At 45.7% G+C, this 14,138-nt stretch overlaps 1 protein-coding gene across 1 annotated transcript in view; it reads left to right on the top strand.

Annotated features, from left to right (window-relative positions):
* ADAM12 (ADAM metallopeptidase domain 12) overlaps nucleotides 1-14,138 on the top strand; it is a 377,713-nt gene that overhangs the window by 327,315 nt on the left and 36,260 nt on the right. Inside the window, exons 15-17 of the mRNA XM_044660350.1 lie at nucleotides 3,672-3,761; nucleotides 6,927-7,138; nucleotides 7,914-8,017. Of these exons, the coding sequence (XP_044516285.1) occupies nucleotides 3,672-3,761; nucleotides 6,927-7,138; nucleotides 7,914-8,017 (406 nt within the window). The remainder of the gene's footprint in view (nucleotides 1-3,671; nucleotides 3,762-6,926; nucleotides 7,139-7,913; nucleotides 8,018-14,138) is intronic.

The following is a 14,138-nucleotide window of genomic DNA, read 5'->3' as shown; positions in this document are numbered from 1 at the left end:
TTCCTTCCTTCTTTCTTTTCCTTCCTTCCTTCCTTCCTTCCTTCCTTCCTTCCTTCCTTCCTTCCTTCCTTCCTTCCTTCCTTCCTTCCTTCCTTCCTTTTCTCACTCGAGCTTGTTTATGGTGCATTGTGTTGCCCGACAGTGCAGAAGCTGCTCCTAATGAGAACATTAAAGAAAAAAACTCCCTTGAAGAGGAGCCCAAGAAAACTTTTTAAATAACACGAGGGTTTGCAAAGTAGAAATTCCTTGGAGGATTCATTAATGACTTGAAAACAACCCAAATTAATTTAACGGATCCCAATTTCTCGGGAGGTCTCCTGTTAACTTCCAGTCGTTTCTCTTTGATTTGTGCCCCATGTAATGGTTTATTAAACTAAATTAATATAGCATATGGTTCCTCGCAGGGAAATGTCTGTTTTCATGCCCCCCCCCGCCCCTTGCAGCAACTGGTCAGTTTCTTTTTCCAATTCCTACACTGTTTTCTGTTCCACCTTCAGCTGTTACATGATTTCCATCCAGCACTCACTTCTTATATGTGCACCTTTACCAGTCACTGAAGCCCCTGGGTCTCAGTTTCCTCATCTGTAAAGTAAGGAGTGGACCAGCTATCTCTGAGGCAGCCCCCACCTCTAAATCTGTAATCCTATGGGTCTACCTCAGGTCCCTTTGAATGAAAAAATACCTCCACAGTTTTCTAGATGTTTAACAACAAGATAATAATAATTCTCTTCACCAATAAAATCACAAACAAATCAAAGTTCACATTTTTATACTGCACTAAAGTTTGCAAAGTATTGTGCACTTATTATCCCATCAGATCCTTGTAACAACTCGGGAAAGTAGATGCTATCAATGCCCCCATTTTTCAGAGGATGAAAATAAGACTTGGGGGGATAAAGTGGCTTGTCCTGAGTCATTCAGCTAGTAAATGTCTGATGGTGGACTTGAACCCACATCCACATAACTCCAAATCCTGTGCTCTGTGTCCTACGCCAGGCTGCCTCCTCCAAGTGCTTTGCTTGGTATTATTTCATTTTATCCCCACAACTATCCAGTGAAATAGGTATTATAATCCCCATTTTTTCAGAAGAAGAAACTGAGGGTCAGAGTGAAGTGAATTGCCTAGTGTGTGATCCTGGGCAGTTTCTGATTCCAGAGCTAGCACCCTATTCGTTAGGCTGTGCTGCCTCTCAGTGCAAACATTATCAACTACAGCCTACCCTATCAGAATAAAAATCAGAAGGAATGCAGATCCTTTTTGCTTGCTCGATCATTCTTTTCAGAATCTTAGTGTTCATTGGCCTGCTGAGCTGCAGGCGAGATGCTCTCCATTAAACATTTTCCAACGCATGAAGGATTTATTTCGTTTGATAGACATAGAACCACTAAGGACAAAAGCTCCATTTGGTTAAAACACTACAGTGTTCCCATCCATACTACAGATGGACAGAATTATCAACCCAAAGTATGTCCTCATTTTTCAGGATTGCTGGGTCCAAGCAACGAGCTATTCATACTTAAATTCAGTAGAGTGGCAACAGCTCGCCAATACCTTCTAAAGCCAGTTATCTCATTTTTCTCCCTTCTTTATATGACTTAGACTAGCCTCTTAAATGAAAGTCCCCATTCCCAGAAGCTCCCCTTGTTTGATCTGCTGCTTGGGGAGTCGGGGGCTAGAAGGGCTGGGATTCTTAGTGAAAGATCTTTGATGGGGCCCCCATTTCCAGCAGCTGACTTAGCTTAGGCTAGGAAAGAAGGCAATAATGTTATTTAGGTCTCATTAGTGGAATGACTCATCCATAAGCAGCAGGACCACATTGCTGTAATCCTAGGTCATTAATAAGCTTCTTTATTTGGGGATGGAGGGGGTAGGAGAGGAGGACACACTGTGGGCTAGGATCAAATTCTGGACCTTCCAAGGATTAACAAGGCCCAACTTCATAGGCAGAGAAGCCTCAAGAAAATAACACCTCCAGGTGGAAGGTTTCTACCATGTCGCTGATGTATGTATATCTATATGCCACTTACTTCTTATGTGTGCACCCTCACAAGTCATTGCAGTCCCTGAGTCTCAGTTTCTTCATCTGTAAAATAAAAAGCAAACTAGCTAGTCTCTGAAGCAGTGGCATGTATGTACACACACACACACACACACACACACACATGCCACCCTCAGACTCCCTAATGACTTTTGTGACTATTCCCCCCTTTCCTGAGGAACTCCTGTGGTCTAAACACTCACTCTCTTCCATGGCACCAAGCTGGTAACAGGCCCTCAGCCCCTTGTCTAAGCTGGACCTTGGACACAAACACAGTTTTCCAGTACAGCCAATTCACTGCCAGCCTTCTGGGTCCCCAGGTTACACCCACCCACATCACCATGAAGAATCAAGGGAGGATGAGAGTTGAGAACATCCATAAGTGCATATATACAGACCAGGCGTGCCATTTCATTGGCCTAAGGAACTCCCGGGGGAGGAAAATCCCTCTACCAATGCAGATGGCAACTCTGTTGTAGACTATAGTCTTGGAAAGCTGCCTAAAGCACTGAGGGGTGGAGTGATTTCCCCAGGGTCTCACAGCTGGAGATCAAGAAACCCAGGAGGTCAGCTGGCCTGAGAAGGCCACAAGAAGAGGCCAGTCTAGCTCTCTCTCATCTCATGCCTTCTCAGACCAGCTGACCTCCTGGGTTCTTAATCTCCAGAAATTCAGTATTCTGCAAGAGGAAATTAACTCTGAAGCACACTGTCATTAGGAAGGCAAGCTGGCTCTTGGGATTTCACTGAATTCTCCTGAATTCACCGTTGGATTCCCAAACTGGTCGTTCCAATCCCCCTCTCTGCCTTGGCATTTGCTGTCCCTTCTGCCTAGAATATACTCCCTCCATCTCTTAGCATCCTTTGTTCCCTTCAAGGCACAGCTCGGGTGCCTCCTCTGAGAAGAGTTGGCTCATCTCCTTTAGTTTTAGCACTATTGCTCTCTTCAAATACCTCATATTTACTCCTCTGCAAAGGGATGCCTTTCTGCCAATCATAAATGTAAGCTCCCTGAAGACAGGGACCATTGTTTTGTTTTTGTCTTTGTATCCTCAGAACTCAGCCCAATTTTATACATTGGTGGTGGTGGTGGTGGTGGTGGTGGTGGTGTTCAGTCAAATCCAGTTCTTTGTGACCTCAGTTGGGGTTTTCTTGGCAAAGATACTAGAGTGGTTTGCCATTTCCTTCTCCAGCTCATTTTACAGAAGAGGAAACTGAGACAAACAGGGTTAAGTAACTTGCCATGGATCACACTACCATTAAGTGTCTGAGGTTGGATAATCTTCCTTACTAACTCTATCCAGTGAACCACCGAGGCAGCTCCAAGTCACATAATTAAATGGATACATAGACAGATAGATGGACAGACAGACATAAAAACACATAGACAGACAGACAGACAGACAGATAGATAGATAGATAGATAGATAGATAGATAGATAGATAGACAGACACAGAGATACATAGACATAGATGAGTAGATGGATAGATACATAGTTAGATCAATGGATGGATGGATAGATAAATGAATAGAATGAGAGAGGGATAGCTAGATGTACACATACATATCTATATACACACACACATAAATAGCCATTCATTCGTTTGTTTATTCATTTTGGATGCTTTCTCTAGGAATGTACCAATCCATGCTGTAACGCAACTACCTGCACTTTGAAGCCTGAGGCTGTGTGTGCCCATGGACTCTGCTGTGAAAACTGCCAGGTATGTGATGGGCATTTGGGAAGTGGGGGTCCGGGCTCTGAGAAGGCAGGCAGGAGGCCAGGCAGCCCATCGTGTTAGTCACAGACGTAGAACACCTGACATTTCTGAGGTTTATAAAGGACTTTTGTTACAACCTTCCAGTGACATGAGGTGGCAAGGCTGATCATCAAGGGATTGTAACCTCAGAGCTAGAAGGGATCTTCGAGGTCATCTGGTCCGACTCCCTCATTTTACTGAGAGAGAACCCAGAGAGAGGAGGGACTTACTCGTGCTTCCACCACTGAGGCCCAAAGCAGGCAGATGAACCCAGCTTTCCAGGACCCAAATAAATTCTCTTTCTGCCATCCTATAACCCTTTCCCTCCAAAAAATAAAAGTATATTTTATACAAATTTTAAAAATCACAATTAAGAGCCTCAAATTTCCATCAGTTATCTTGAATACCTCTGAAATAAACTACCTGTTGGATCTGGGGCCAGACACAGTATCTCTCATAGCCTCAGTTTCCTTGTCTATAAAATGGAGCTCACAGTACCATAATACAGAGAGTTGTTGGAGGGCTCAAAGGTAATCACATTTATAAAGTGCTGGGCAGTCTTCCTCACGCTATATCAACATCAGCTAATAATACCACAACTATTATTATCACCTGAATAAATGAGACGACACATACGAAGTGTCTCTGTTGATCATTTCCAATTTCTCCTGTTTGTATCTGAAGTTGTCTTCATATTCTCTGCATGAGCTTGTGAACTCCTTCAAAGCAAGGACTATCTTGGGTCTCTCTGTGTACCCTCAGCTCTTGGCACAGTTCCTGGCACATAGTAGGTGCTTAATAAATTCTTGTTCTCTTACCTTCCCATGTGAAGAAAAAGAGAAGCAACAAGCGAAGCCCAGTAGGTAGGTTGTATGGCCTTCCTACTTTGGTCCTTCTGTATTGGCTCACCAACCAATGAGAGCTCTCTTTATTTAGTTATTTCATTGTTGGCTCACACCATAAAGGAATGCAAAGCTCCAAACTTCATCCTTTTTGAAGCATTTCCTTCTGAAAATCTAGATCCAAATCTTTAACCAAGGATTTTGAGTTTTCTGATCTTATAATTAGCTCTTAAGTTGTCAATCAAATACTAGTTTTAAAAGGGACCTTATTGAGAGACCACCTTGTCCTCCCTCTCCCATTATAGATGGAGAAACTGAGGTTTAGAGAGGAAAAGGTCACAGAAATGCCAAGAGCTCACCATTCATCATTTCTATCCGTGGTGTTTGTGGACATATCTGTGATCCCAAGCCCAAGGTGTTTGTGCCATATTATCTATGCCTGAGTCCCTTTGCTTTGTCCAAAGGATTTCTTAGCTGATGTGGTATGGCACTGTATGAGTGGTGGGGGATTTGTTTGGGGGTGGTTTTTTTACCCTTTTCTAACCTGTTGCCTTCTCCTCGTTGGAGAAAATATTGGCCAACAAAGGCCAGGAAAGCGATGACCCCATTTGTGCCACTGGATTTTTGTTTGCTTAGGATTCGGGCTAGAAATATCATTTTGAGTTTGTGTCTGGAATTCAGTAGAGGTCTAAGCTTTGAGATCCAATGATTTGGAGGCCAGTCAGTTGACTAGCATTTATGAAGAGCCTACTGTGTGCCAAGAGCTAAGGAAGCCTCCCTGCTTTAGGGAAATTCACACATTAATGACGGAGACGACATGAAAACAAGTGTGAACAAGCCAGTTATGATCAGGATAAATTAGAAATGCCGGCCTATTAATAATGCCATTCAGAACTGCTGACAAGAGCAGGAAGGTGCCCTAGAGATTAGCTAGTCCAACCATTTCACCTTGTCCCAAGTCCCAGAGCAGGGATGGGACTTACTCAAGACCATACAATAAGCTTGGAAGCCACAGAGCAGAGATTCCACCCCAGAGTGCTTGTCCCTGGTGCCATCTTTCTCACTCCTGGTTATCTCCACACAAGTGATGAGCTTCAGTGGCCTAATCAGATCTTTTAAAACTTGCCTTTGTTTTGCTTTCAAATGTTTTATACGATTTTGGGGGAGAAGTGGAGTTAGGAGGAGACAGACTTTCCCTTTGTATCCTCCAAGAACTTCCCAGCTACTGGGAAGAGAAGGATCCCCAGGAGCATTTTGGGTCAGAGCTAGAGCTAGTCCAAGACTCACCATGTGGGACTCTTCCATGGGTCCTGATGGGCCCCTGATCTTGTATATTTGAGCATTTCCTCTGATGGTTCCAGCCCATCCATGCTTACCTATCCTGGACAACTCTGGCTCATGAACCCCTCAATAAATGTTCTCCCACTGGTCCACCCAGTGCTCTGGGAGGCCTTCCTTTATCTAATCATTGAGTCATTAGACCATCTAGGCACATTAAGCTAGGTTGCTTCAAATGTAGCTACTGCACTGAATTGTTTTACTAGATGCCCTCTTTGAAAAGTGTGTCCTTTGGCTTAGGAGAAAAACAGAAATGGATTCTGGGTCTGACTCGGCCACTGGCCTGCTATTTGTCCTTGGGCAAACCACTTCCTTAATCTAGACATCAACTTCTCTAATTGCCAAATCAGGGATTAGACTTAATGGGCCACAACTAAAGGACCTTCTGGCCCCGACCTCCTTGATCCCAGGATTCCAGTGCCCCATCCTAGCCCTAAAATTCCCCATGTACATTGAATTTGCTGGGTTCCTCATTTGCCACTGCATTTCCGGGGGGGATGGGGATGATTGTGCCCTTAGTACTGGAAAACCAGCGCCAAAAAGTCCAGTTGTAACACAGAGATTCTTTTAAAAGAAGAGCTTGTATGGATCCATCTTTTCTTAAAACATACCAACTTGTCACCAGCTTCCCTCTAGCTTAGAGTTGACACTGAGTTGTCTGTCTCAAAATAAATCCCAGTATTGCATGAAGTATTTTCTTAAACTCAGCTTGTCTCCTTAGCTGGGTGCCTCAGTGAGCCTGGGACCACCATGCTGAGCAAGATCAGCCTGGTTATTTATCTCTGTCTCCAACCACTGCCAAAGGAACTCAGTGTGGAAGTCTGGTGCACTTTTTCAGGGGAATATGTTGAAGTCACTCTGCAGTATTTCACCCAGGAATGCTGGCAGGAAGCCCTCTCCCAGAACACCTTTGCTCCCTCTGAAATAAGGACCATTTTTCTCCTTCCAGCTGAAGCCTGCTGGGACAGCCTGCAGAGCCTCCAGTAACTCCTGCGACCTGCCTGAGTTCTGCACTGGAGCCAACCCGCACTGCCCTGCCAACGTCTACTTACACGACGGTCACCAGTGCCACCGCGTGGATGGCTACTGCTACAATGGCATCTGCCAGACCCACGAGCAGCAGTGCATCACCCTCTGGGGCCCAGGTAAGGGGGTCCCTGGGCTTGGGCTTTAGATGAGAGCTGATTGTGGGACTTGCTCTCCAGCAGAGCTTCCATGGAAAGGCCAATGAAACATGGGCTCTTGGAGGGTGAAAGGGGGGGACAGCGGGGCCATACTGATCTGGCCCTTCCACGGAAGGATAAAAGTCTTCTGATGAGAGCCTTCCACAATGACCTCACCACCTCAGCAGGCGGAGCCCCCTCCCCAAAGGGGAAAAGCAATGCCCGGATGGCCACTGCCCCAGATACATAAAAAGCAGCCCAGGGGGGCAGTTCAGTGACTTGCCCAGGGTCATGCTGCCAGGGAGGGGCAAAGGCGAGGCTGGACTGAACCCTTCCTGATACAGAAGCTGGACGTCTCTCTCTGCCAAATTTACATCTAGCAAAACATGAAAAAGTCCACAGTCACCTCCCCAGAAAAGGTGGCCCTGAACTTGGAAGGAAGCTCAGGGCACTCGAAGGAAGGGCATTCCAGATGGGGGGCTGAATGGGGACAAGGCGTGTTGGCAAGAAGAGCCATCAAGGACTCGGGGAGGGGCTTTGTCTGTTGTGCTGACTCCCTCCGGAATTCAAGCCTCTTAAAAACTCTCTGACTGTCCCAGATCCCAGAACTCCCGAGTCAAACTCTAACCTAATTTCTCAGGATTCTCAGCTCCACCCTCTCTCCTCAGCCCGGAGCCCCTGTTGCGTTTGCCTAAATGTGGCAGATTCTTTTCTTCCATACGCCGTCCCGGCTGTGGCTCAGAGCTGACTTCAGCTCTTGGCTGTCCCCCCAGTGGGGCAGGTCAGAGTCCCCAGCTAGGCGGCTGGCTCGCGGGTGGTCTGCATTGCCCGGCCCTGAGTGATGGACTTGGGCTCCAGGCAGCCGGAGGAGTCCGAGGTACAGTCTGATGGATGGAGGCTCGGGGTTTCCTGACGATCCTCACAAATAACTAAAAAATGATTAACACATTGCTTTGGATTTACGAAACATCCTGTTGTTGGACGGCGTCTTCCCTCGAGAATCACAGTTTCATTTGTCCCTCGTTGGGCAGTTTCCCCCTAAATGGAGTTTGAGAATTCAAAAGTGATTAAAGGGCCTGATTGATTGCAATAGTGAAAATGTAAGGGTAAAACAAGTGACAATAAAGAGTCGACAAGGCTTGCTTTTAAGAAAATCCTATTAGAAATGACAGAATTGGAGGAAATGGAGGTAAAGTCTTTTTTTTAAACCCTCACCTTCCATCTTAGAATCAATACTGGGTATTGGTTCTAAGGCAGAAGAGTGGTAAGGGCTAGGCAATGGGGGTCAAGTGACATGCTCAGGGTCATACAGCTAGGAAGTGTCTAAGGCCAGATTGGAAGCCAGAGACCCAGGTCTCTGGATCTAACTCTCCAGCTGCCCCCTGGAGGCAAAGTCTTCTTGGGGCTGCTCTTGAACCCACTTTGTTAAGCCCTTTTAGATATTGACATCAAAACTTGGAGTTTCCTTTGGGGGAGAAAAGAACTCTGGGGAGAAGCAATATTAATAGGGGCAACTTGGTGCTTTAATAGATGAGAGCCAGGTCTAGCAATGAAAGGTCCTGAGTTCAAATCTGGCATCAAACACTTCATAGCCATGTGACCCTGGGCAAGTCACTTAACCGCCCATTGCCTAATCCTTACCACTCTTCTGCCTTGGAACCAACACTTAGTATTAGTTCTAAGATGGAAGATAAGGGTAAAAAAAAGAAATAATAATAATATAAAGGGAAGCACAGCATCATGGCTAGGGGGTCACTCTTGGAATTAAAAAGCCTTGGGGGGGCAGCTGGGTAGCTCAGTGGAGTGAGAGTCAGGCCTAGAGACAGGAGGTCCTGGGTTCAAACCCGGCCTCAGCCACTTCCCAGCTGTATGATCCTGGGCAAGTCACTTGACCCCCATTGCCCACCTTTACCAATCTTCCACCTATGAGACAATACACCGAAGTACAAGGGTTTAAAAAAAAAAGCCTTGGAAGCAAGTCCTAACTCTGTGACAATGGGCCAGACACAGTTTCTTCATTTGTAAGGTGGTCTAGTAATACATGTAAGTTACTATCTTATATCTCCCAGAAGTATTATTGGGATTGGATAATTGGTTTGTAAATCATAAAGAGAGAGAGAGAGAGAGAGAGAGAGAGAGAGAGAGAGAGAGAGAGAGAGAGAGAGAGAGATGGAGAGATGGATAGAAAGAAGGAAGGATGAATGGATGGAGATAGAGAGATAACAAGATGGATAGATGATGGATGATAGATAGATAGATAGATAGATAGATAGATAGACAGACATATAGATAGATAGATAGATAGATAGATAGATAGATAGATAGATAGACATATAGATAGATAGATAGATAGATAGATAGATAGATAGATAGATAGATAGATAGATAAATAGACAGACAGAAGACAGACAGATAGACAGATATAGATATGGATGGATGAATGGATGGATGTATAGACAGAGAGATGTGATAGAGATAAACAGGACTATAGACAGATATTTGTGATGGAAATAGACAGATGTGATAGAGGTATATAATGTTTTAGGCCCTTGAAATATCAGTTAAAGCCAAAAAAATGGCCTAAATCCTCCTGGTCATGGTCTCTGGTGTCACTTTGCCCCCAAGCAGTGCTTCAGCCTCTGCCATGGCGCCCAAGGATGGTGAATGATGCTGCCGGGGCTCCCTTCCCAGCTGCTGTTTATTCTCGGCTCCTCGGCTCCCCGAAGCTCCAGTGTGCTCTCTAAGGCAGAACATGATTCTGATGGGTTGCTCTCCTTCCTGAGGGAGTCAGGGGTCGCCCATCCTCCCATCCTCTCGGCTGGGCTGATTCTCCCGGGTGGCTCAGAAGCCCTTTCCCGGCCTTGCCACGATGGATCATTCTACCTGAATCCATCCTCCCGACCCACCTGGCAGAGTTTGTGTCCATCCGGTTTGTCTTCAGTGGAGCAGAGTTCTCATCTCCAGTGGCTCTCGGGGCTGTCCATGGATAGTTTTTCATTCAATGGGAGGTTATTCACTCTGAACTCTTAGTCATCCCCATAACTGAATTCGATTTAAGGAGAGGTCAGTAGAGTAAATGGCCAGGGGAGCATTATTATTTTCTGGGCAAATCATTTCCTTGGCAAAACTGAGGCCTCCCATAACCTTGGCAGTTACCGGGAATCAACTCTCCACTCATGAGTTCTGTCATTACTAAGGATGCCTTTTCCTGGAAGTTGGAACTCATTGGGCTGTGTGTGTGTGTGTGTGTGTGTGTGTGTGTGTAGGGAGTGGGGGTGGGGGGTGCATCTTACAGGGTTCTCCCAGTCCTGGTAAATCAAAAATTGGGTTTGGCTAAAGAGAATCTCATCTGGCTACTTGTCCACTTCACAAGCATTTAGTCGGCACCAGATGTGTGCTAAGCACAGAGGGATGCTTTTTTTTTTTTAAACTCTTAACTTCTGTGTATTGGCTCCTAGGGGGAAGAGTGGTAAGGGTGGACAATGGGGGTCAAGTGACTTGCCCAGGGTCACCCAGCTGGGAAGTATCTCAAGCCAGATTTGAACCTAGGACCTCCCGTCTCTAGGCCTGACTCTCCATCCACTGAGCTACCCAGCTGCCCCCAGAGGGATGCTTTTAACCTAGATGGGAGATTATAGAAACCAGGGATGGACCTGGCATGGGGACTTGGGTCTGTCACAAGAAGTTTGCTCTGGGCTTCTGCCTACAATTTCCCAGGATTCTCACCTTTTTCAGTGTTACCAAGGCAAGTGACTCACCTGCTCAGAGCCTTTAGTACATCTGCAGTCCGTCCTCCTCTGTTTCTTGAAGGGCCCTTGGCTCTCTTTTTTCTGCTCTAGTACCCAAAGTCTACATTGTTTGTGGGTTCTTCCCAGGACGTGTTGGTTCCTTGAGCCCTAAGCCAATAAGGATTCTAGTCAGCCTTCACCCTGTGGAATAAAACTAAAATAAAACACAAAGCATCTTGTGCTTTCACTAAGATCTTCATCTTGGAACTTAAGTCATAAATGGCCTGCTTTCCAGGAAAATGGCTTCTTCATCACATCCCGAGGCCTATTTCCCCAAGTCCTTTCCTGCATCTTCCTGCCTGCTGACATCGCCACTCCTTCCCTACGATCGCCTCCTTGTTCGTATTTTCTGCACCAATTTGCTCCATTTCCTTTCATTTTCCATCTCTCTCGTTCATCCCAAATTCTCTCCTGCTGGCATCTGGCAAGTTGATATATTTTGCCAAAGGTTAAAACTTGTGGAGGCCGCAGATCCTAAACTCGTCAGAGACAAAGATGTTTTTAAATGACAAACACTTCCAAGGTGAGAGAACCAAAAGACACCGCCCATAAGCTGTCTGCAGTATGAGTGTGACCACCAGTTCGAGAACTGAATTAGTCACGGCAAAATGGTGAAGGGACTTCAGATCACACCATCTGTGGGTCAAGTCAGAGAAACAGAGAGAGGAGCCGCTAGTGGCTCAGTGGATTGAGAGCCCAGCCTGGAGACAAGAAGTCCTGGGCTGCTTTCCCCTCACTGGAAATCTTCAGGTAAAGTCCAAGGGAACACGTGAGGAAGGATTTTGTTTTTCTTTTTTGAGAAATCATTTGGACTTGTGGCCATTGGGGACTCTTGGGGGGCCTCTGCTGATTCCCCAACTGCTAGTGGCTCACCTCCTCCTCCTCTACCCTCCGTGGCCAGGGGTTTGTTTTGTGCATGTAGTGTATGGGAGGTAGAGATGGATGGATTTACTTCACCGCCCCCAAGTAAAGCAAATGAGAAGATGAAGGAGGGCAAGTCCTTGGACAAGGAAACAAAACTCGTCCTGGGATAGATAGGTCAAGGACACTTGGCCATAGCGCAGAGGTCCTCTACAACTAGAAAGATGATCAAACTAGAGAGAGTCACATTCATTTGGCACCAGTATGGAACGCCAACGCACACCACCGAGGAGGAAAAGGTAGGCAGAGAAGGAACACACTGAGGACAGCCGTGGTCTCTGCAAGCGTCTCCGAGCAGAAGACCCAGCAAAGGTCTCTTCATTTCCCATTTTCTCCTTGTCTCTCTCTCTCCTCAGACACCATAATCTAATCTGCTCTCCTACCTATCGTCTAAACGTTTCCAGTAAGCCAAACTTTTATGTCAACCACAAAGAACCCAGAGGTTAACTAGGCATGGATATAAGTGCCAAGTGAGGAAGAGAGCCCAACTGATGCCTAAAGAATAGGAATTAGGAAGCCTAGGAGTTTAGAGTGCTGGTGCCATCCCCATTTTACAGAGAAGGAAGTAGTTTGAGAGCAGGGAAATGACTTGCCTACGGTCACATAGGTATTAAATGTCAGGTCTCCTGATTTCTGGCATGACCTTTTCCCCTTTCCTCTTTCTTAAACATGATGAGCCCTAGCACACATTCAAGGAATTCATTCACCAACCAGTTTTTATTAAGGGAGTACAGATATAAAGAATGATCCAATCCCTCTCTCAACAAGGGTACATTCAAATTGGGGAGACAACAAGGCCCATCCCATATAACCAGCATCCACATAAAGTAGTCTAATGTCGAGAGACAGACAGATAGACAGAGGGAGAGGAACAGAGAAGGTAATCCAGACCACAGTGGGTTTGTTTGGAAGCAATAAAAATGGCGGTGAAGGTTCAGGAGGGAGGAGATGCTGGAGTCATGTCCAAAGTCCCCTTTTGGGTCTTTCCTTGAATGAGAGAGTTGAAAAGAATTGAGTCATTTAAACGTATGATTTGTGTTTTCAATCTCCTTTGATAGCTAGCCTGGGCCATTTTCATCCTAGGCTTGGGTGGTTTAGTAGATAGAACTGAACTAAGAGGCAGGAGGATCAGAGTATAAATCCCACCTCTGACACATCCTGGCCACGTGACCCTGAGCAAGTCTTTTAACCTCAGGACCTCAGCTTCCTTGTCTGTAAAAATGGGACAATAATAGCACCCTCCTCGGAGGATTTTGTGAGGGTTAAATAAGAAAAAATGGATAAATCTTGCTGAATCCTTCAAGCCTTAGATCTGTTCAGTGCTCATGCAGTGGACCTGCCTCTCATGCTGTAGGGCTGAGTGTTCGGGTTTGGATTCCCCAGCTGCATACTTAAATATTCATTTTCTCTTCCAAATCCCTTCTCTCTCATTCTCCTTATTCTTGTGCCTCATTCCTTCCTGGGACTCGTCAGGTCCCTCCTCATTCCCAGAAACTGCCCTCCTTATGGCCAAGCCTGACACTTTGGTCTCTATATGATTCCATCACAACTTCTGTATTTTATTAAACCCTGATGAAAATCAGTCTCTTTCCCTCCTTTCTCCCTCCTCCCCACCCCTTCCCCTTCCCTCTCCCAGCCAGGAACCACTTCATCCTCCCACTGCATGATCTCAAGGGCTTTTTTAGGTTAAGAAGATCTGATAAACAACTGAAACTGCTGAAAACCCAATCTTTTGGCCCATCTAATAAAAGCAATGGGCTGATCAGTTTACAGCTTTATTTTTTTATGAGTCCATTATAATTCTCCCTGGAGTAGGGGTGAAGGGAGAGAGGCTTATATGAACAAGGTGAGAAGAGGGTTAATTACTGGGGCAGAGGACTGCCATTTTCCATGGCAAAGTGCAATTCATTTGATGTGTCCAAGTTTCAAGCCCACTGAAAAATTTCCACCTGGCTTTTTGCCACAATCATCAGAAATGAAAAAATGGGAGGGGAAACTCCTCCTGTTTCTTTTTCTACAAAAAGGATGATAAATTGAGTTGTACATTTAGAACTAGAAGGGACCTTGGATGTCATCTAGGCCAGCCTCCCTCATGTGACAAAGATAAAAACAAGGGAAACACCCTGCCCAAGGCAACAAAGCTGATTTGTAGCCAAGCTGAAATTAGAACCTATTTCCTCTTTCTATTAGAAAGAAGAGAAAAGAGAAGGAAGGAAGGAAGGAAGGAAGGAAGGAAGGAAGGAAGGAAGGAAGGAAGGAAGGAAGGAAGGAAGGAAGGAAGGAAGGAAG

The sequence above is a fragment of the Gracilinanus agilis genome, chromosome 2, assembly GCF_016433145.1.
Source record: "Gracilinanus agilis isolate LMUSP501 chromosome 2, AgileGrace, whole genome shotgun sequence".
Taxonomy (NCBI): Eukaryota; Metazoa; Chordata; class Mammalia; order Didelphimorphia; family Didelphidae; genus Gracilinanus; species Gracilinanus agilis.
The sequence above is the reverse complement of the archived record's forward strand: the minus strand, read 5'-3'. Positions and strand labels throughout refer to the sequence as shown.